The 23343-nt window shown below is 40.3% G+C and overlaps 3 protein-coding genes across 4 annotated transcripts in view; all 3 read left to right on the top strand.

Annotated features, from left to right (window-relative positions):
- The first annotated feature begins 749 nt into the window (after positions 1-749).
- The window catches only part of LOC136497466 (probable LRR receptor-like serine/threonine-protein kinase At1g56140), a 30678-nt gene continuing 8084 nt past the window's right edge, over positions 750-23343 (top strand). Inside the window, exons 1-23 of the mRNA XM_066493274.1 lie at positions 750-825; positions 1130-1316; positions 1470-1541; positions 1817-1888; positions 1972-2043; positions 2400-2471; positions 2592-2663; positions 2743-2814; positions 3105-3176; positions 3263-3334; positions 3440-3514; positions 3650-3721; positions 3811-3876; positions 3961-4023; positions 4361-4393; positions 4504-4568; positions 4666-5051; positions 5144-5336; positions 5545-5694; positions 5778-5902; positions 6262-6472; positions 6551-6782; positions 22038-22188. Coding sequence (XP_066349371.1) covers positions 750-825; positions 1130-1316; positions 1470-1541; positions 1817-1888; positions 1972-2043; positions 2400-2471; positions 2592-2663; positions 2743-2814; positions 3105-3176; positions 3263-3334; positions 3440-3514; positions 3650-3721; positions 3811-3876; positions 3961-4023; positions 4361-4393; positions 4504-4568; positions 4666-5051; positions 5144-5336; positions 5545-5694; positions 5778-5902; positions 6262-6472; positions 6551-6782; positions 22038-22188 — 2661 coding nt within the window. The remainder of the gene's footprint in view (positions 826-1129; positions 1317-1469; positions 1542-1816; positions 1889-1971; positions 2044-2399; positions 2472-2591; positions 2664-2742; positions 2815-3104; positions 3177-3262; positions 3335-3439; positions 3515-3649; positions 3722-3810; positions 3877-3960; positions 4024-4360; positions 4394-4503; positions 4569-4665; positions 5052-5143; positions 5337-5544; positions 5695-5777; positions 5903-6261; positions 6473-6550; positions 6783-22037; positions 22189-23343) is intronic.
- LOC136498257 (probable LRR receptor-like serine/threonine-protein kinase At1g56130) lies at positions 8806-12242 on the top strand. Its single transcript, XM_066494200.1, has 8 exons — positions 8806-8851; positions 10448-10628; positions 10838-10909; positions 11292-11363; positions 11444-11515; positions 11837-11908; positions 12017-12088; positions 12167-12242. Exons 1-8 carry the CDS (start codon positions 8806-8808, stop codon positions 12240-12242), a joined length of 663 nt encoding a protein of 220 aa, XP_066350297.1.
- Positions 15966-21852, top strand: LOC136497467 (probable LRR receptor-like serine/threonine-protein kinase At1g56140). Of its 2 annotated transcripts, XM_066493275.1 has the most exons (12): positions 15966-18198; positions 18329-18400; positions 18508-18582; positions 18708-18779; positions 19435-19479; positions 19590-19654; positions 19810-20189; positions 20284-20482; positions 20700-20831; positions 20924-21048; positions 21419-21629; positions 21715-21852. In XM_066493275.1, exons 2-11 carry the CDS (start codon positions 18381-18383, stop codon positions 21518-21520), a joined length of 1215 nt encoding a protein of 404 aa, XP_066349372.1. In that variant the 5' UTR covers positions 15966-18198; positions 18329-18380; the 3' UTR covers positions 21521-21629; positions 21715-21852. The 2 variants fall into 2 exon arrangements, with proteins under 2 accessions (XP_066349372.1, XP_066349373.1); XM_066493276.1 differs by lacking the exons at positions 20700-20831; positions 20924-21048; positions 21715-21852 and having other exon boundaries at positions 21419-21551.

Raw genomic sequence — 23343 nt, 5'->3', positions numbered from 1 at the left:
ACCTGAGTGAGCGTACTTTCTTGACCGGTGGCCCGGTGCTTTTCCAATTGCACGCAAGTACTATGCAACCACGCATGCATTGTGAAACTGAGAGGAAGTTGGGCCACTAGTGGGCGTTTTGGATCGGAACTAATATGATATGGTTCATGGTTGGTTACTGCTACTGGTTAGATGTCAGGATGTATATATACTACTCCTTGCAAGATGCAATAATTGACTTGGAACGTGCCCACGACCGATCGCTCCAGAGTCAATTGATTTTTTTTTTTACTAGACGAATTTTTTGATTCTGATCTCTAAATAAGTCATGCAATTAACCATCCCTTATTACAAGTGCAGTCTCTGACTAATAACAACAAGTTCTCAAAGAGCAAACAAAGTAACAAGAAAAAACATTCATGGACCAAACTAACCGCTTCATGTTTAGTGAAAGTCCCCATTTATGTAGTGAGACTACATACGACATGTCCACTTTAGAGTTGTCCCGTCGTTTTCAAAAGCGTGTTCAGTATGTGGCACTGAAAATAACATGCAAGTATGAATAAATCAAGGATGCTGATCATCACCGTTCATCTCCCACCTTCCAATATACAATCCCACTTGGAATAGAGATGTTGCATCGAGTATAAGACGGCACTCCACAACGCGGAGTGACGCCAGAACACAATCTCGTTGGAGGCGTCCTCAGAAGGGCGACGAGGGAGATGAGCTCAAAATGGGTCACTTGCCTCCGTTCCCCTGTGCTCTCCATGCTGCTGCTGGTTCTTCTAAACGCATCGACCGGAGCTCAGCAAACACCAACCACAAGGACAGATCCAATTGAAGGTACGTAAGTCTATTTCCACTTATACAAGGACAAACAACCTCATTGCCTCATCCTACATGGAGGAATAATTTCGGAGTATTTTTTTCTTTTTTCTCTGCGAAGAAATTTGGGTGTAAATAATTAAAGAAGAAAAAGCACCGAGCTAGGCACTTTCAGAATCTTGATTGATACATTACCCATTAGGACGGAGGTAGCGTATTGATACGGCCGGGGAATGATAAATATACTTTGCCTTTTGCTGGCAATGCAACGGTTTGTGACGTGATCGCATATCCATGTTTTCGGTGTGTCGTTTGCTTGCAGCGAGCGCGTTGAAGGCGGTCTTCGTCAAGCTCCGGCAGACGGCGTCGCCCGCATGGAACATCAGTGGCGACCCTTGCACCGGCGCTGCCACGAACGGCACTGACATGGACAGCATCCCAAACTTGAACCCGGGCATCAGGTGCGACTGCGCGGACCAGAACAACACTGTCTGCCACGTCACCAGCTTGTAAGTGTCTGACTCGATCTTCCTGTCGGTACGCGCGCCGCCACCGCGGCACTAGCTAGTCGCATGCTTGTTCAAGTGCGTGCTTATTCCTGCGAATTTTGCCTATTTCTCGTTGGTGGGAAATTGATGGGTGCTTCACTCTTGTTGCTGCAGGAAAATGTACGCATTAGATGTTGTTGGTCATATACCAGAAGAGCTGAGGAACCTGACGCACTTGACGTATTTGTATGAACTCTCGACTATCTAGCCATAATCTGAACCAAACAATAAGATTGTTTATTTAGTTGCAATAATTTATTGCTATCGTTTGTTCTTTTCTTTCCTGCCATTTCTCACTGTATATGCTGCTGCAAGAGGCAAGACCTCGCTCTCCATTCATATGCTCTCATACTTAATATATAGTCCAATGTTATATCTAATAAGGTTTAAATTTTCTTTGAACAACACCTACTGATGCCACAATCCATTTTCGCTGGTACATGATCTGATGTTTGTTTCAGGAATTTACAACAAAATTACTTAACAGGGCCGATACCATCGTTCCTAGGCGAATTGACTTCTTTGCGGTACATGTGAGATTTAGAACCTAACATTAGCCCATCGCATGTTTTGACTAACATTGAATCTTTTAAACTTTCTCCCTTCAATATACAAGGTCTCTTTGTGGCAATGCATTATCTGGACCTGTTCCAAAGGAGCTTGGGAACCTTGTGAATCTCACATTCCTGTAAGAAATGTCTTTCATAGTGGCATGACGCTTTTTCATGTTTTTAGTAAAGGTCTCTACTAAATTCCTAATTGCAAAATTTATAAATCTCAATTTAGCTTTTGTCCACATGCCTGAATTTATTCAAGTGTTTAATCATCAACTAATTATCTAAACAACAGTTTAGTTTGAGAATCCATGCGAGAAAGATCTCACGTTTATACTATTCAAGAGAAAAAATGCATCTTCATTCCTTCCAGTGAACCCACTATTAATTGGGAATAGTAGTTGTGCTGCTAGTACGTATAGCCTCATGCTTTAGGGAAATTCTAGTCACAAATTTTGTTCTATACTGACATTTTTTTGTGGGATTTCAGGTGTTTAGCCACGAACAGCTTAAATGGCTCCCTTCCTTCTGAATTAGGGAACCTGGTTAAACTTGAGGAACTGTGCGTATTTTGACTAGTTATGGACACCCTTTAATCTGTACCTTTTCTCTCTCTTTTTCTTGCATGATTATGCTGCATGTTTAATGTGTTCTCTAATTCTTTTATCTCTTAAAATTGCAGGTATATTGATAGTGCTGGCTTAAGTGGTCCTATACCATCATCATATTCTAAGCTTACAAGAATGAGGAAAATGTATGCCTATAAAGTTGATTGTGTCATTGATATTATTCTTTGCTACTCAATCTTATATTTTACCCCTCTTTGTGTTCAGGCGCGCATCGGACAATGACTTTACTGGACAAATACCAGATTACATTGGGAGCTGGAGTAATTTAGAAGAGATGCAAGAATTTTTTTCGTTAACCTTTACTATCTGTAGTTATTTCTTAACTAGAAATAGTAAACACATTTTGTACATGTTATTACAATTTTTTATAAATTAATAATGTTATTAGTAATCTATGAAGTGGTTATTTAAAAAAATATATCATAGCTACATAAATGTTTTTCACACTTTTTCATAGAAAATAAATGTAATCTTCATTGTTTCTATACTAGGTAGTAGTCGGCAAGTCAATCCACTTGCAAGCAAATGGTGCTTCAAAAATAGTAACGGGAGTTATAATTTTGTAGAGGGTTTCAAGGAAATTCTTTTCAAGGTCCAATTCCAACCTCTCTATCTAATCTTGTCCAACTGAGAAGCTTGTAAGTGATTTCTGATGACAACAGTAGCTAAATATTAAGGGTCGCAAGCTAGTGGGAAGACTGAATTATCTATTTCTATGGTGCAGGCAAATTGGTGAAATAGTAAATGGAAGTTCTTCGCTAGCATTCATCAATGACATGACATCTTTGACCACCTTGTATGCATAATTTGTCATTCATTTAATGACTCAAACTACATCTTGGTGTTTAATGTTGTGCGACCCAGATGGTAAACCCTAAAAGTATGAGATGTTCCATTGCAGAATTTTGAGGAATTGCAAGATATCTGATAGCCTGACATCAGTAAACTTTTCACAGCTTACAAAATTAAACATACTGTAAGGGTTTCTTTTGCTTCCAAACTCCAGTCAAGTGCATTTTTAGCGTGCAAGATACTTTAATGAACTACTATGGATTATGAATTGTATATGACTCCTTTCCCTTGCTCATGCTCATTTATGTCAATGTAACAGGGATTTGAGCTTCAACAACATCACAGGGGAAGTACCACAAGCACTGCTGAATCTAAATTCGCTCAACTCCTTGTATGGTTCTTATTGCCTTCCAATACTTATTTCTAGGCTCTAGACATTAATTAGTTATCTTTCTAATGCCAAAAATTTGTTCTTATCAGATTTCTTGGGAATAACAGCCTTTCGGGGAGCCTTCCAAGCTCTATAAGATCTTCTGTTACAAACATGTATGCCATTGTGGTTCAATTTCATTTGTGAAATAAAAGTGTGATGGTGTTTATTTATAACCTTGCCCCTATCTTTTCATCTAGAGACTTTTCTTACAACCAGCTCTCAGGAAGCTTTCCTTCTTGGGCTAGTCAGAACTTGCAAGTGTAAGTGCTAGGTTATGTAACTCTATTGATGACTCGACCAAAATAAGTCCAGTCCAATTATTGTTATGTTTGAATGAGAATCTAAGTTTAGCCTAGCTTATTAGGCTTAGCATTTTGATTTGTGATACATCTGAAAAAAGCTTCTTCTGGTGCATGTGACTTATATAAGGTGTCGCATTTCTAGGCCACCTATGTTTCAATATCATCGAAGAAGTAGAATTAATTGACATCAGTTTTTTTTTTCTAGTGCACCTTTATTTTTCTAAATGGAAAAAATAATTTTTGCTATAGAAGTATGAACAATGCCTTCATTTGTTTAATGTTTCATTCTACGCAGGAATTTGGTGGCAAACAATTTCATAACCAACAAATCTAATAATAGGTTAGTTCATTTTCCAATAGAACCTAGAACTCCTCAAACACATCTATTTTGTTCTTAGAGCTCACATTTTGGATTCGAACTGTCAATTGCTACAGTACCACCTTGCCTTTTGGGGTGGAGTGCCTTCAGAGAAACACAACTTGCTTTCTTGGCTCTCCACAACGTAAGTTTTCTTTGCAATTTGAAGCATGAACCTACATGAGTAACACTAGACAAATTTAATGAGTTAACACTAATACTAAATAATTTAACTTTTCTAGTTTCCTCCTTTGCGGTGGATTGTGGGAGTAGAAGATCTATATTGGGCTCAGATAACTCCATGTATCAGCCTGATGATGCTAGTCTTGGAGCAGCATCCTATTATGTTACAGGAGCACAAACATGGGGTGTTAGTAATGTTGGGACATTTGTGAATGGATCATCAAATAGTGGGTACATAATCAACAACAACGTATATCCATTCCATAATACTCAAGATTCAGAACTGTTCCAAACAGCAAGGATGTCCCCATCGTCTTTAAGATACTATGGTATTGGACTTGAGAATGGAAACTATACAATCACACTTCAATTTGCAGAATTTGACTTTGAAGACTCACCAACTTGGAAGAGTTTAGGTAGAAGGGTTTTTGATATCTATCTCCAGGTAGGTTCCAAAGCAATTATCATGCACATCATTAACAACTTTGGATTTTAGCCTATAAGTTAGTCGTGATTTTCCTCTTGGTATTGGTGTAGGGTGAGAGGAAGGAGCAGAACTTTGACATAAGGAAGGCAGCAGGCGGGAAATCTAACACTGTTGTTAAGAAGCAGTATATAGTTCCTATCACTAGAAACTTCCTTGAGATTCATCTCTTTTGGGCTGGCAAGGGCACTTGTTGCATCCCTAATCAAGGCTACTATGGGCCAGCAATATCAGCTTTGAGTGCAAGTATTTCCTTAAACTTAAATCATAATTTTAATGATATCTAGATAATTTCCTTTTGGATCAACAACTGCATATATGATTTCTTCTATGAGAACTAGTAATGATTCAAAAATTGAGTGAAAATTCATAAAACGCTTAACATAGAAGCCAAATATCAGTTATTTTGATTGGTTATTAGCAAATATTTTCAACAAATGGGCTTTTTTGACAGGTTTGTCTCCTGTAGCTACACCGAAGAAGGGTAGTGAAATAGTTCTAATTGTCGGAATTGTCGTTGGTGCAACAGTTTTAGCATCGGTATTTGCTGCACTCTATGTGTGGTGGCACAAAAGAAAAAAAGTACCATCAAAGCAGCAAGCAGGTAGATGATACACTAGGTTGTCATAATTACTAAACCCATAAAAGATTGAACTTACATTAACTTATTTTCTATGGTGTTTGCAGAGCTCCACAACATTGTTGGACGACCTAATGTATTCAATTACAGCTATTGTGAACTAAGGACCGCTGTTGAAAATTTTAGTTCTTGTAACCTTCTTGGTGAAGGAGGATACGGGACAGTTTATAAGGTTAGTTAAACTATAGTGCGCATGGATGTCAGTTTTTTGCAATTTTTTTTGACACGACAGATAAGTCCAACTTTGTTTTCATTATGTAAAAATGCTAGACTTGTTTTACCTCAACTATAGTTTGGGTAATATGTAAATTCCATTTTCTTCCTATTACATACTTCTCCAATTTTAGTTCTGATATCAACACATACAAATCACGAACATTTACTTCTATTTCCATTTTTTGTTTTCTATGTTTTACACATGGTCAATAAAATAAAAGTGGGTAGTCTAGTTCATTTTGTCCATTACATGATATTATTCTATAATGTGGATCCTAGAACTCGCCTTCTAAAAAAAATGCTACCTTCTGGTAGGGTCAGTTTACTGATGGCAGCATGGTGGCAGTGAAACAACTATCTGAAACATCTCGCCAAGGGAAGAGGCAATTTGTAGCTGAAGTAGAAACTATTTCCCAAGTGCAACACCGTAATCTTGTGAAGTTGTATGGTTGCTGCCTTGAGGGCAATAAACCACTATTGGTTTATGAGTACATGGAGAATGGAAGCCTTGATAAAGCATTGTTCGGTAAACCATTTCATTTAATTTGATGTGGCTATGGCTAGTCCATGCATGTTTGTTATATAAATAAACCTTCATTTACAGGAAGTGGAAGAATGACACTAGATTGGTCAACACGCTACAAAATATGCTTGGGCATTGCAAGAGGGCTAGCTTATCTGCACCAGGAGTCTAGCATCCGTGTTGTGCATAGGGACATAAAGGCAAGCAATGTCTTACTTGACACCAATCTCAACCCTAAGATCTCGGATTTCGGGCTCGCCAAACTTTATGATGACAAAAAAACACATGTTAGCACAAAAGTTGCTGGTACATTGTAAGCACCCATCTTGCCCATTTTGTGCTTTCATTACTTTTCACTAACCTGTGAGCAAATGATAGTCTTTTTTCTCTTCAATTCCATGAAGTGGCTATCTTGCCCCTGAGTACGCCATGAGGGGCCATATGACTGAGAAAGTTGATGTCTTTGCTTTTGGCGTGGTAATGTTGGAGATTATATCTGGAAGGCCAAACCATGATGACAGGCTTGATGAAGACATGGCTTATCTTTTAGAATGGGTAAGCGCACTATAACATATAGAGCTATGTTCTTATGTGCTATTGGGAAAATCTACATTAAATTTATGGCTTGGATTTAAATTATTAAAGTTTACGTGCACTCGAAAGATATTCAATCCAACACACACCATTTTGACACTCAATTAATTATGAAAAAAACATGCTCCCTAATGACAAGATCTCTATAAAGAATTCTAGTTGCAGCCAAGGGTGGATGCAACATGGGATTAGGTGGCCGAAGCCCCTACCAAGTTTGAGCCCCATGGAAAGAACAAAGTGGGAGGAGGGTGAGAAAAAATGGAGAGGGTCTGGGAAAGGAGATGTGAACCCAACTATAGTTGTTTCCTACAGTGCTCTTCCCTAGTGGTATACTTTCACATTCACATGTGCACATAATTATTGAGACCATTCATTTACACTAAGATTCGTGCTGATAGGTATTCCCTCCGTCCAAAAAAGAATGAAATTCTCACTTCTCGATGAGACAAATAATTTTAAGTTTGACCAAATTTGTACAAAAAATACTAACACTTATTATTCTGAATAAGTATCATTGCATTGCTTATGGAATATATTTTTTTAGTATACCTAATTAGAAACATAAATATTGATAATTTTTCTATAAACTTAGTAAAATTTACAAAAGTTTGTCTTTCCTAAAACCTAAAATTACATTTTTTCGGGGGCGGAGGGAGTAAGCGGAAAGAACGAAGGGACAGGTGGGGAAAACCACGAGGTGGATCAATGAATATCATGTGCGGAAGATGTTGGGTCATGTGTGCAAACATTCTAGAATCCATGTTGCTGAAATATATAAAAGATTTTTGTAACATAAAATGGATGCTATACATCCATCATCACGTAGAACACGTACGTTCATAATATGCATGTAGCATGAAACATTTTTTTCGTCAGCACCTTGATATTATCCAAAAAGGCTAACATAAAGCATTAAACTTTAGCATGAGGGCCTTTTGTTGATCTTATTCTTGCAAAATAAGTATCCTTACTTATTTTCATTGTATTCGGACCTTAATTATCCAAAGAAATAAGAGTTACTTTCGTAACTATAACTATTTGTACCTAACTACCAAAGAAATATAATTTTACAGATCAATTTCACATAATTATAGTTACTTATACACCCTCAGTTCGCATGCTTATGATTTTTTTTCCCTGTAACTTTTGTGCACTTTTCATCAGACGTGACTTCGTGCAAATAGGTCTAAAAAATTAAAGGGAGCCAACCCTTTTTTTATCAAAAGTTATGTAAAAGAATAGTTACTTGATTTTGTTACGCAGAGATCGTTGTAGCTTCGTGAAATTAAATTAAAATATGTGATTGTTTCTTTTTTTCTGCTATATAGCAGAACAAGTTATCCTTTGGACGACGTTTAGTGAAGTTAAATTAAAACATCAGTGAAGTTATTATAATCCCACTCGTCCACTTTCAGGTTTGGCAACATTACGAGGAAGATCATCCCTTGGACGTTGTGGACGCCAGGCTCATGGAATTCAACAGCGACGAGGTGCTCCGCGCCATCCGCGTTGGCCTCCTCTGCATCCAGAGCTCGCCCCGCCAGCGGCCGTCCATGTCGAGGGTGGTGTTGATGCTCACGGGAGACAGAGAGGTGGCGGAGGCAGTGACGAAACCCAGCTACATCACCGAGTGGCAGATGAACACCAGAGGGCAATCGAGCTCGGGCCCCGGGGTGGAGACCATGTCATCGGTCATCCACGCCGACGAGGTCGTTCCTGAGCTCTGTCATCGATGAAGGCCGATGACGGCCATGCAGCAGATTCTTGTTCAGATCAGTATCTGTGATTGTGAGTGAAGCCAAGCCACGGGTTGTTTACTTGAAATGCTCTTTGATTTGGAAACGGTGCAGTTTTTTTTTTATTCTGGATGTGTATGAGAGATTTTTCAAATTTATGCGATTGGATGGACAGACACGCACAGTGCCTCTTGGTTCTAGCTAACTTACAGTTCATTACTACTTTCTTTCTTGCTAGTCAATTCAAAGAAAGTTGAAAAGCCGTCGGGAAAGTTATGTTTCACGTGAGAATGCAGGTTACCAAGGGTCCATGGACCATGGAAGGGATTCTCAGTTCCTTCCTGCACATATTTTTAGGCTGTGCCGCGTCTGATGATTTTTCGAAGCCGTACGTGGATCTCAACGTATGCAGTGCGAGTTTCGCATGCGAATCAAATAATGGTTAGTTACGTAGGTCGATGTATGTGTAAGGTCTGCAACATGCGACTTGTTACTTGCAAGCTGGATCAGGGTCAAGGCCTGCATGGCCGCGTGCGTGCTTGGAGTTGGAGGCTTGGATCTCTGACAGCTTCTCCACTTCTCCAGTTCTCCTACTCCTACAGTACAAGTGAAGTCTCTGACTGACTGACTGAAAATCAGATCATTTGACGGCCGAGCTAAGTGAGAGGAGAGCAGATAGAGGGAGATGGTGATGAGTTCAAAATGGAGCTCTTGCTGCGTCCCTGGCCCTGTTCTCTCCATGCTGCTGCTGTTTCTTCTAGTCGCATCGGCCGGAGCTCAGCAAGTAGCAACCAAGAGGACAGATCCAACTGAAGGTAATCGATGAGTCCATTTCCTAGGAGTATTCGTTTTCTTTTTTGCAATAAAAAGGGATCTCCTATCTCGAGCCGATGGTTTGCCTTTCGCTTTTTTTTTTCTACTCTTTTTCTTTTTGCTGGGAAGCCTCTCAACTCGCTTCCTCGAAAAATCAGCTCGATGGAGTCTCTGTTATTCATAACGACATCAGCAGCTACCTTTGATTTGCTTTTGGAGTCTCATCTCTGTTTTAATCTGCTGTGTTTGGTTTCTCCTGCTCTCTGCCTGAGACTAGGGCAGGGGTGAGGGTGAGATGGCCAACCAAATAGGTGTCCCATCAAAATATTCAGAACCAAACACCAGCCTGTTCGGTTGGTTGGTTCGTATCGTTGCTGGTTCGTGAAGAAGTATTGCTGGCTGGTTTGTGTGAGAGAAAAATACTATTCCGGCTGAAAATTTACGATCGTTTACGACGAGCCACAGCCAAACGAACAGGCTGACAGTGGATTAAAAAAAACGTAGGAACTATAAACTAGAAAGTTTTCCGACGTTCCTAACAAGCCCTTGTAGTCGAAGTTGAAAGGATAACTCGAGATTAAACCAAAACGTCACTTATTTGTGACTGGAGCAGGTATATAGTTTTCTCGGCGCTATGTGGGAGTGGGACCAATAATAAGAGAGCACCAGGCTAGGCGGCACTCCTCTCAAAGTCCTGACACATTACCATTGAGCCACTAGTAGCAATCTAATTTTGCAAAAAAGATTACAAATAAACATGGTCTAGATCGAAAACTTGCTTACCATAATACATATAATATTCGTCGTTGTGTTTCTGGTGTACTGTCATTTGTAGCGAAGGCGCTGAACGTGGTGTTTTCCAAGCTCGGGCTGCAGGTGTGGCCGCCATGGTTCACCGGCGACCCGTGCGTCGGCGCGGCCACGGACGGCACATCCATCTACGCCGCCAACATGAACCCGGGCATCAAGTGCGACTGCTCCGACCAGAACAACACCATCTGCCACATCATCGAGCTGTAAGTGTCTCACTAGCTCTTTTCCGATCCTATCTATACAAGTTCCACGGAACTGAGTATTCGATGGTTTCCCCTCCTGAGGTTGGGTGTTCCTGCTGAGCAAAATTGTGGTGTCCATGCTGACCTCATGGTGTTTGTCTGACAAACAACATTAAAAGGCAAAATCGTGAGGGTACGAGCTAATGGTTGCTTCACTCTTGTTACTGCAGAAAAATGTTCAAATTGAATGTGGTTGGTCCTATACCTGAAGAGCTGAGGAACCTCACGCACTTGACAACTTTGTATGAACTCTCAACTTTATTTCTCCCCAAGGTCATGTTTGTTTGACATTAAGAAGTTTCTGCGTCCTATATTTGCCATTACGCTGTCATATTTCTCTAGCAGTGCTTTTAGGCTTTTATCGGATGGTACCAGTTTCAATTTGGCTATTATGGTTATCTACTTATCTGTTACAGTGGCGCGACTATCATTTCACGTATGCTTTGCAATTAACTGAAAAATGTGTCCTTAAGTATTTCCCACATGCTTTGCAATGCAAGTAACTGAAAAATGTGTTCTTAAGCTCATAATGGTCCATTGTCATACCCAACTTAAAATTAGCTTTATTTTTCTACTAAGCCAATCTATTTTATTATTATTTGATCGGTTTTGATGTTGTTTCAGGAATTTACAGCACAATTACTTAACAGGGCCTGTGCCGCCGTTCCTTGGGGAATTGACGGCTATGCAGCAGATGTGAGATAGATTTAGAACTTAAAATTACACCATGTTTTGAGTAACATCGAAATCTAAACTTTCTCCGTTCAACATACAAGGTCTCTTTCTAGCAATGCACTATGGGGAACTATTCCAAAGGAGCTGGGAAATCTTGTGAATCTCGTAATCCTGTAAGAATTGTACTATGTAGTGTCATGACCAATTTGATTAGAAATATGTTTCTACTAGATTCGAAAGTACAAAATTTACATGTCCTCAGTTTAACTTATGTTCATGTACATACCAGAACATATTCAAGTGTGTAATCATCAACAAATTAAATGCAGGACAATTTAACTTGGCCTCAAACTACCTCAAGTTTTATCTATTCAAGAGGAAACAAAATTACATCTTCATTTATTCTACTAGTTATCGTCATGCTTCCAAGATAAGAAAATTTGAACCACAAATTTAATGCTACTAACCTGGTGTTATTATTTGTGTGATTTCAGAAGTTTAAGCACGAACAACTTAACTGGTTCCCTACCTTCTGAATTGGGTAACCTGGTTAAACTGGAGCAACTGTGCGTATTATGACCATTACTTCTGGCGAACCATGTTTATGTTTTTTCATGGATGATTATGCTCCATGTTAATGTGTGACATTTAATTTGTTCCCCTCTTAATTGCAGGTATATTGACAGTGCTGGCTTAGGTGGTCCAATACCATCATCGTTTTCCAAACTTACAAGAATGAAAATATTGTATGACTATTATACACATTTTGCCAATAGTATTGTTCTATGCCACTCAATGTTATTTGTTATCCACATTGTGTTCAGGTGCGCATCGGATAATGATTTTACTGGACGAATACCAAATTATATTGGGAGATGGAGTAATTTAACAGATTTGTAAGATGTCTTATTAACCTTCATCATTTGAAATTATCTCCTAACTGAGACTAGTAAACATAATTTGGTTGTGTTGTTACAAGTTATAGTAGTTTTCATATAATTTTGATACTTCTCTAAAAGTAGCATCATCTACATGTATTACAATTAAATAACTCAAGCCATCCATTTAGCAAAACTTTGGTGTGGCTAAAGTATGGACTTTATTTTGAACCCCGTGGCTCAACGTGATCTCTAAAAGAGATGGCATGAAGTTTATTTTTCTATGATTGCAAATTCTATTTATATTTATTTAAGGTCATCTTTTAGGAAATAATACTTTTTTTTAGTATTCCTACCGATGTGGTGCTAATTCTTGATAAATTACTAGTATAATCAATTAATTGTCTTGTCGGTGCGAAAAGTGACCAAACGTAAATATTTGTAGTTTTATCGTACGTTGTGATCGGATGTGGCCTAGCACTCAATGACACAGGGTTTATACTGGTTCAGGCAACGTGCCCTACGTCCAGTTTGAATCGGTCGGTGACTTTATTCCTGAGCCCAGGTGCTCGAAGTTTGCTGTGGGGTTACAAATGAGAGGGAGTAAGATGGGGGTATCAGAGGTCCGGTCGGACTCCGGACCGAAGGGCAAAGAGTGACGGGAGCTCCGATGTGCGCTAAGTGTTCGAACGTATGCTTTGTTTGGCTTTGGAGTTCTAGAGCCAAGCAGAGAGAATCGGAGTGATCCGTCTATTGTTCGTTGGAATCGTCATCTTTTTAGAGAGAGCCCATCCCCTTTTATAGATGAAGGTGGCGGCTTTACAAGAGAGAGTGTGCGCTACCTAGTCTTGTTGCCCACGCCATTGGGTACGAGACGGTTCGTTGGTGCCTACAATATTGTTGATGCCCTGATGCATGTGGTTGGTTCCATCGTGTTCTTCTGGTATGGCCAATGTCGGCGCCTACCATACTGTAAGACAAATGTCGGCGCCCATAACACTGTTCGTGTTCTGACACATCTGGAAGGTTGCGGAGCACCCTTCTTACATGACCTGACAGTATTGTCCTGCAGGTGTGCAGGGTACGGTCCTTGGTATTACGGTTTGACTTCAGCGTCCTGCCTTACTTGCTCCGCCTGACTCTTTGGGTCCTTACCGAGCGGGCGTCCCCGTTCGGTTGTTTCCCAGTCGGCTCCGACTGCGACGGTCGGAGAAGAGCTGTAAGCAGAGGTTCGGTGTCCTTCCGGTCGGAGAGACGAGTCGAAGTCGGAAGCGAGCATCGTCCCTCCTTGGACAGGCCTTCCAGTCGGAGAGGCGGGCCGGAGTCCGAGGCGAGCGTCGTCCCTCCTTGGCCAGACCTTCCGGTCGGAGAGGCGGGCCAGAGTCGGAAGCTTGCGTCGTTCCTCCTTGGCCAGGCCTTCCGGTCGGAGAGGCAGGTCGGAGTCAGAAGCGAGCGTCGTTCCTCCTTAGCCAGGCCTTCCGGTCGGAGACTGGATCGCCCTTCCAGTCCTCCATCGCCTCTACTTGACTTGCCCATCCACCGTCTTGACTTGGTCAACACGGTCCACTTCTCATGTACTCTTGCACTTGTCGATGACCCTAGGTGTCAGCCACTCACGGTCAGTCCCTTGGCCTCTCCGGTCCCTCGGTCCAAGCCTCGGTATCTATCCTTCGCCGCTCCTGGTCCATTGGCACGAAACCGCTTGACCTTCACCTTCGTCGTCGACCACTGTCTCCGAGCTCCACACCACAAGTAAGAGACATCTTGCACAACCTAAACTCCACGCCTCGGTTAGTTCAACAACTCAACCCAAAGCGCTATTCACGTTGACAATCATTCATCACAAACGAAACCACATGGGTATATATCGACCATGCATTCGCAGTTTCTTTTGTTTCTTTTATTTTGTTCTTGTTGTTTTGTTGTTTGGCCCTTTCGGATTGTTGTATTTTTTGTGTGTCCATCTAGGTTTGATTCTTCTTTTTAATATATAACTGGCAAGTCTCGTGCCTGTTTCGTTTTAAAAAATGCATCTAGTTTTTTCTTCTAATTTTAATTCATTTATTACATATATATATATATGTATATATATATATGTATATATATATATATATGTATATATATATATATGTAATAAACGAATTAATGTGTGTGTGTGTATAGTTCTATATATAGGGAGAGTATATTTAGTAGCTAGCTACAAAATAAGTTATTCTGTAGCTATCTTCATTTACGATAATTTTATATACTAATTTATGATAGTGTCAATACATATTTACGATAGTTAGGTTACTATAACATATGACGATATTTATCGTAACCTTATAGTAAACCACTTAGCAAGGAGTTACTATAACCTCAGTAAATTAACATAGTAATTATCGTAACTCAAAAAGTGGCTACAGAATAAGTTATTTCGTAGCCAACTACAGGGTAGTAGTTCTCTCTCTCTCTCTCTCTCTCTATATATATATATATATATATATATATATATATATATATATATATATATATATATATACACACACACACACACACACACACACACACACACACACACACACACACACACACACACCTTGAATCACAAGCATGAGGACAAATGTTAAAAATGCAAAATCTTAACCGAGGCGGGCACCCTAAGTCACCCGCCTCGGTTAATATTAACCGTGGCGGTCATCCTAAGTTGATCGCCTCGGTTAATGATTAACCGTGGCAGGCACCCTAAAGCGACCACCTCGGTAACTATTAACCATGGCGGGCAAATCGACCCCGAAGGGCTGCCCGATTTTTCTAAGTCCTTCACCGGTTTCAAATCGTTGTCTATATATACCCCCTCCTCTCCCCCGAATTTTTCTAAGTCCTTCGCCGGTTTCAAATCGACCCCGAAGGGCTGCCTAATTTTTCCGCCGCCGCCGCCATCGCCGTCGCCGAGCTCCTCCACCCCCGCCCCCGCCCCCGACCTCGTGCGCTCCGGCAACCGCCCCCGCCATCAAGAGCCCGGAGCTCTGCCGCAGCCCCAGCCTCGAGAGCTCCATCTCACCATCCGCCAGGGTGCCACGAACCCTAGATCCGTTGCGCCGTCTTCCTCTCCGGCCAGCCGCCCAACGCCCCCCGTCGTCATCCCGCGTCGAGGAGATTCGCCCCGCGCCCCCGTCATCGTCCCGCGTGCTGAGGAGATCCGCCCTGCACCGAGGAGATCAGCCCGAGTCTCCACCGAACCATAGCACCGCCGCCGTCCAGTGCCGACGTGTGCTCCCTCCTCTGCGCCGAGAATCTCCGCTGGCTCCGTCTTCCTCGGCTTCTCCCTCGACTCCATCTTCCGTGGCTACACCTTCCCTGGTACACTGCCTGTGATGTTCTTGTCCCCGTGCCTATGATGCCTGTGATGCGTTTTTTGTTTCAATTTGCCAGTTTTGATTAAATGCTGCCTGTGATGCTTTTTTTGTCACAATGCAAATGCCATTGCCTATGATGCCTAATGTATTGGTTAACTGAGCATTTAAATTCAAATTCAAATTCAAATCTAAAAAAAAGCATTTTTTAATCTGGAAATTATTAACGGAGGCGGGCACTTAATAACAGCCGCCTCGGTTAATGTTTTAACCGAGGCGGGAGGCTTTAGCCAATCGCCTCGGTTAAAATCTTAACTGAGGCGGACAAAGTAAGACAACCGCCTTGGTTGCGTAAAGCTGCCTGCCTCAGATTAACCGTGACCTTTGCACCGAGACGGTTGGCTTTGCCCGCTTCGGTTAACCTCTTTTACCCGCCACGGTTAAGATTCCTGTAGTAGTGTTCTCTGCATGTGTTGTGTACATGTAGCATATATTCCGTTGCTACCACTTAGGGTACCGTCAGAACAATCCAATGTCAGTCCAAACAGCCCGCCAAACTTGATTTTTCAAAGCCTTTTCAAATATGCTCAACTTCACCAAGTGTTCCAACATTTCATGTGTGTGAGTTAGCATTTTCCAAGCATTTTGAAAGACTTTTCACTTGCACCTCACCACATCACTAAGTGTTATGCATATTCAGTTGAATAACACCTAGTGGCACTAGATAACCATATCAACTTGAGAGCTCCCCTCTTAATAGTATAGTTATCTATCCTAAACCGATCATATACTCTATTGCGTCTTGACCGGCAAAACAAACACCCTATCTTATATCTTCACCTTCAATCCATAGGGTTTTGTTTCTCTTTCTTCTTTTCCAAATGTTGAGCACTTGATCAACTTGTGGCCTCCTTCATCACCTCCATGTATGCCTTGCTCAACCCTTGGTGTGGACATCACCTAGCTCAATCATTACTCATGACAAAGGTTAGTCCACTAGTTGCCACTCAATTACCAAAACCAAACATAGGGCATTCAAATAGTTGAAGGGAACTTATGTCCGAAGAAAGGGAGGGTCAACTGGACCCCTTAAAACTAACCTTGGGTCCAGTAAAAGCTTTGCTCAAGGTAAACCTAAATAATTTTATCTAGGTATGCATTTGTAGCTTATCTAATGATTTTAACCACCACAAAAAAGTATGTAACATAGAGCCAATCCTATCAACTAGCTTGTCAAGCTACTCAAGGAATGTAAAGGCACACCACATGCTTCGGCGCTTGTGTATTTATATCTTCAATGGACTACCCAATTCTCCTGCTTTATTTTTCCCTCCTCATTGTCCTCCTCCTTCTCTTCCTCCTTAGGACCTATAAACCATGTGAATGATAAGAATGTATTAGTCCTAATAATCACCAAAATTACAAAGCACGTAGCTTAAGGTCCATGTTCGCTATAATAGTTAATAAATGAACAAAAAGTTCTACTGAGACCCATTGGATAGGCATAATCATGGAGGGAGGGAGGAAGAAACAAGAGAGGTAATGTAGGAGCACCAAATTATGGACCCGCAAACCAGTATCCATGATGGCCGCACACATGGTCAGTATTGCCAGATAAAGGGATTAGATTTTGGTCGCTAATGAAACACTTCATAAGTTTAGGGACATAAACAAAAAGTCCTCCTAAATATTTGTTATAGTCTTGTGTGTCCATGCATGTGACCAGGTTCATTGTGTCTAGGTGCAGTCTTTATAGTACTAGCAGATTTCCAGGTAGTAGTAAAGGAGAATAATAGGCAATCATAGGATTTATGACTGCAGTGATTAGGAGGATATCATGAGCTCGTATATCAGCTATATATATGAGAAAATGATGAGGGCTGAAAGATTTGCATCAACCAAAAAAGAGAGAGACAACGGGAGTGATTTCCTAGTGTGTGTTTGTGATAAACACTGAAAAGAGACGGAGTGATTTCCTAGTGTGTATTTGTGACAAACATTGAAGAAAGAGAGGGAGTGATTTCCAACACTAAACAAGTAAAGGGGATGTCCATGTACTTTACCCAAATTTATTTTAAGGTCAGATATGAGGTTGTCTATCATTTAATAAAACATTGCAACTTATTCCTTTCACTATTCATGATATTATGATGATATTCCTAGATAAATTACAAGTACTATTAGTTATCTTTGAAATAGTATTTTCTAATATTATCATTTCTTTATGCCACAAATCATATTTCTAGCTACATACTCCCTCCATCCCAAAAAGAATGCAATTCTCAGTTCCCGAGTAAAACAATTTTAAGTTGACCAAGTCTATACAAAAAAATACTAATATTTACGATACCAAGTAAGTATCATTAGATTAATTATGGAATATATTTTCATAGTAAACCTAATTGGAGACATAAATTTTGATGTTTTTTCCTATGAACTTGGTCAAACTTAGGAAAGTTTCACTTGTCTGAAATCTAGAATTGCATTATTGTTGGGATGGATGGAGTAAATCTTTTTTCTAATGACGTGTCCCTTCTTTATTTACTAGTCATGACAATTATAGTTTTGCAGACGGTTTCAAGGCAATTCATTTCAAGGTCCACTTCCATCCACTCTTTCTAATCTTGTCCAACTGACAAATTTGTAAGTGACTACTGATGGTTTTACTAGCTTTCATCGATAACATGATTGCAGAAGGAAAAAACTATATAAGTATCCTTCTTAAATATGAAGGTTGTAAAACAGAAAATAATTATTTATTTATGTACTGCAGGAGAATCGGTGACATCATAAATGGGAGTTCTGCATTGGCTTTCATCAATAACATGACATCTTTGAATACCTTGTATAAATAATTTGCCAATTCGTTTAATAACTCAAACTACAAATCGAAATCTGATGTAGTGCATAAGTTGTTGACTCTTAAGATTGTCACATGTTTTATTATTGTAGAGTTTTGAGGAATTGCAGGATATCTGATAGTCTAGCATCAGTAAATTTTTCACGGTTTGAAGCACTACAATTACTGTAAGGCTTATGTTTCTTCCTAGCTCCAGTCAAGTGTGATTTATCAAGATGGTTTAATAACTTGTTGTAGATCATGCATTGTTTAATGAAATGTTTTCCTCATGTTGTTTTCTTTACTACTTCAGAGATTTGAGTTTCAATGATATGACAGGCCAGGTACCACAGGCTCTGCTGAATCTGAATTTTCTGAACATCATGTATGGTTTTTCTTGCCTTTCCGGTGACTATTTCTAGGAATTGAAATCATCCATAAGTTATCTAGCTAATGTTGGCAAATTTGTTCTGACCAGATTTCTTGGAAATAATAGCCTTTCAGGAAGCCTTCCAAGCTCTATAGGACCTTCTCTTAGAATCTTGTATGTCAATAATGTGGCCCAATTTCATTGTGAAACAAATCAGGAGGACCTGTATCTATAATGTTTCCCTATTTTTGCATAGGGACTTCTCTACAACCAGCTCTCAGGAGACTTACCTTCTTGGGCTAGTCCAAGTTTGCAATTGTAAGTGTTTAGTTCTGAGACGACTGAACCAAATCCAAACCCAACATAGATCAATAGGCTTATATATCATATAAATACATTAACAAACTGACATTTTGAATTCCTATACATATGAAAATCTACTTTGGTGCATTTAGTTTATATTATCTAAGCAAGATTTGATTCAGGAATCAGGATCTTTGAAGAAACAAGTTTTTTACCTAGCAGCTTAAGTTTTTTTCTCGAAAAACCTAGCAGCTTAAGTTACAAACTTGAATCAAATTACGCATTCCATAACTTAGTTCATGCTTAACTTCAAAAAAACATTTTGCTATTACAAATGGCGCCTTTTACTTTTTGTTCATCTTCATAGGAATTTGGTGGCAAACAATTTCTCGAGCAGCAACTCCAATAACAGGTCAGCTTATATATCCAGATAGCTCATCAAAGTACTCATGTGCTGTATTAGGTTCTCCCAACTCAAATTTTGGATTCAAAATGTCAATGTTTGACTGCTGCACTATCCAGTGTCTTGCCTTCAGGGCTAGAGTGCCTCCAGCGAAACACACCCTGCTTTCTCCACTCTCCACAATGTGAGCTTACACCTCTTTTTTTTCCTAAATACGTTAAGAAGAGAAGATTTAGAAATAATGAAACACGCCAACACCCAGTCACAACTTTGCTCTCAGATATGCGTGCCTACTTCTCTAAATAGAAACTGGTTTTAAGCAATTTAACTTGCTTGCAGCTTCCTCCTTTGCTGTGGACTGCGGGAACAATATATCTGGCTCTACAGGAAATATTATGTATCAACCTGATAGTGGCAATCTTGGAGCTGCATCCTATTATGTTACAGGAGCACCAGGATGGGGTGTGAGCAATGTCGGGAAATTCATGGATGCAGGACCATGTGGAAGTTACATAATCAGTAGCTCAGGGCAGTTTCAGAATACCTCAGATTCAGAATTGTTCAAGACAGCAAGGATGTCACCATCATCTTTAAGATACTATGGTATTGGACTTCGGAATGGAAATTATACAGTCACGCTTCAGTTTGCAGAGTTTGGCTATGAAGATTCACGTACTTGGAAGAGTTTAGGCAAAAGGGTTTTTGATATCTTTGTGCAGGTAGGTTTGAGTTGTGCTGATAACTTGCACTTGCGTTTTTACCTTATGAGATGATCAAGACATTTTTTTCTTTTTTTTTTTCCTTTTGGTATAGGGCGAGCGTAAAGAGCAGAACTTTGACATAAGGAAGGCAGCAAGCGGGAGATCTTACACTAGTGTTAAGAAGGAATACATTGTTCCGGTCACTAGAAACTTCCTTGAGATTCACCTCTTTTGGGCTGGCAAAGGCACTTGTTGCATCCCTAGTCAAGGCTACTACGGGCCTACAATATCAGCTTTGAGTGCAACTCTGGGTATTTCCTTTAGCCACAAATCATGGTTTTAATAATTCTTGATAATTTGCAAGGGGTCAAGAAATGCATATAAAATTACTAATACATGAGTATAGATGATTAAAACTAAAAATGAATGAAAGTTCATAAACACGTAAGTAGAAGCCAAATACCATTATATTGATTTGATGTAAGATAATATTTTCTAAAAATGCGCTTTTTGATGATTCTCCTACAGTTGCACCGAAGAAGAGTAGTAAAACAGGTGTAATTATTGGAGTCATGGTTGGTGCAGCAGTTTTAGGACTAGTACTTGTTGGACTCTATATGTGGAGGCACAAAAGGAGACAAAAATCATTGTATCAGCAAGGTAGATGATACGCTAGACTGACCTGAATTTTTTTGACCCACCAAAAGATTTTTCTTACCTACATATATACTTACAATATGTGGTGCCTGCAGAGCTCTGCAGCATTGTTGGAAGACCCAACGTATTTAGCTACAGTTATGGTGAACTAAGGACTGCTGTTGAAAATTTTAGTTCCAGTAACCTTCTTGGCGAAGGGGGGTATGGGTCAGTTTATAAGGTTAGTTCATCTATAGTACATATGCACTTGAATTTGCTATGAATTTTTTTTTTATTAATGAAGACAAGTAGTGAACAACAAAATCATTATGCAAAATTGACTAGACTTTTTTTAGTTCAATTCTACATAGGGTAATGTAAAATCTATTTTTAATTGAACATATATTCTTCTCCAATTATTTTATTAATATATCAACAAATACAAATCTAGGACATCCCCCATTCTTTTCCATTTTTTGTTGGTTCCTAATTTATGCACATGGTCAATAGAATGAGAGTCAGGACTATAGTTCATTTTATCCATTACATGATGTTGTTTGCAATGCTTTGCCAAAAACTCACCTTTCAAAAATAATGCCACCTTTTGGCAGGGTAAATTGACCGATAACAGTGCGGTGGCGGTGAAACAACTATCTAAAACATCTAGCCAAGGGAAGAAGCAATTCATAGCCGAAATAGAGACTATTTCATGAGTGCAACACCGTAATCTCGTGAAGTTGTATGGTTGCTGCCTTGAGGGCAATAAACCATTGTTGGTTTATGAGTACATGGAGAATGGAAGCCTTGATAAAGCATTGTTCGGTACCAACATTTCATTCAATTTGATGTCACAATGACTAGTCCAGAATTCTAATTTAAATCAGATATCATAATCCTTCATTGGCAGGAAGTGGAAGATTGAACCTGGATTGGCGAACGCGTTATGAAGTATGCTTGGGCATTGCAAGAGGACTTGCTTATCTCCATGAAGAGTCTAGCATTCGTGTTGTGCATAGAGACATAAAGGCCAGCAATGTCTTACTTGACGCCAATTTCAACCCTAAGATCTCAGATTTTGGCCTTGCCAAACTTTATGATGACAAGAAGACACATGTCAGCACAATAGTTGCCGGTACATTGTAAGTACATATCCTTCTTGTCTCCATTTGTGTTTAGTCATTACTTCCATTAGTTTGTGAGATAATGGAATGTTCTTTGTCTTCTGTGAAGTGGCTATCTTGCACCTGAGTACGCCATGAGAGGTCATATGACTGAGAAAGTTGATGTTTTCGCTTTTGGTGTGGTCATGTTGGAGATTGTAGCTGGAAGGCCAAACTATGATAACAGGCTTGACGAAGACATGGCTTATCTTTTAGAATGGGTAAGCTTTCTATGAGATTTAGACCCATATCATCCACTCTTTCTTCTATGCTATTGGGATATGTTAGTTATTTTGGATCATCTAGTTGCGGATCCAGTGGTGATTTCTTTATCAGTTGAATCAAATACACCTAGAGCTTCATTCGGGAGTAGGAGACAGAGAGAGAGTAGAAGCCTCTGACCGTGGGAGGAGCTCCCTGCCTTCGCTGGTTCATCGATGAAGATCTGCGCATGGCAGCGACGGTCGGAGTAGCGGTGGAGACCGGCGGTGGTGGAGGCAGTGGCGTGGCGGCGGCGGTGCTTCCCGTCAATGGCTGCGCCCCTCTGTTAGATCGGAGTAGGGTTTCTAGGTGGGCGTACGGCTCAGGCGAACCTCGTACTGAGAGCCGCCGACCCCACCTCTATTTAATGCGCAGTGTGACGGGGGCCCGCCAGCCATAGATGGACTGGGCGCCCCCAATCAGGGCGCGAGGTCAAGGCCCAAGTGGCCGTTGGGCCACTGTGGTTGGGAGATCAAACCAACATTCTCCCCCTTGATCTCAACTCATACTTTAACTTTAAACTTTGACTTTAATCATTTTCACTTTTATTTGTTCCATCACAGATTAGTGCATAGAGCATGCTTCATCGTCACGGTCAATCGCCGATAGACTTAACAGCTACAATACACATCTCTGTTCTGAAACAGATTCTTTAACTTTGGGCCCTTTGTTGTCCGGAAATCATAGGCTATACCATAAACCCATGTCGACTGTGTGTTCTCCAAACACACTGTGTGGTAAGCCTTTTGTACGTGGATCCGCAAGCACTTGCTTGTTACTTATATTTTCAATACTTTTAGTATGATTCCGGACTTTCTCCTTCACAACGTACAACTTTAACGTCAATGTGTTTGGCAGCACACTTGACCCGTTGTTATAGGAGCGAACTACTTAAATGGTTATTGCTGTTGTATACCATTATCAATTCCGGGTGTAAGTTCTTTTAACCACTTCGCCTGTCCTTAAGCCTCATAACAAGCTATACCATGGGTATGCATCTTTGATGACACCACAACTGTTTCTTTGGAGCTTTTCCACAATAAAACTCTAACTGCGAGTGTTAGCTACTATCTAGGTTTCACTAAACATCTCGCCAAAATTTAACTTTTGTACCC

The sequence above is a fragment of the Miscanthus floridulus genome, chromosome 12 (assembly GCF_019320115.1).
Source record: "Miscanthus floridulus cultivar M001 chromosome 12, ASM1932011v1, whole genome shotgun sequence".
Lineage (NCBI taxonomy): Eukaryota > Viridiplantae > Streptophyta > Magnoliopsida > Poales > Poaceae > Miscanthus > Miscanthus floridulus.
The sequence above is the reverse complement of the archived record's forward strand: the minus strand, read 5'-3'. Positions and strand labels throughout refer to the sequence as shown.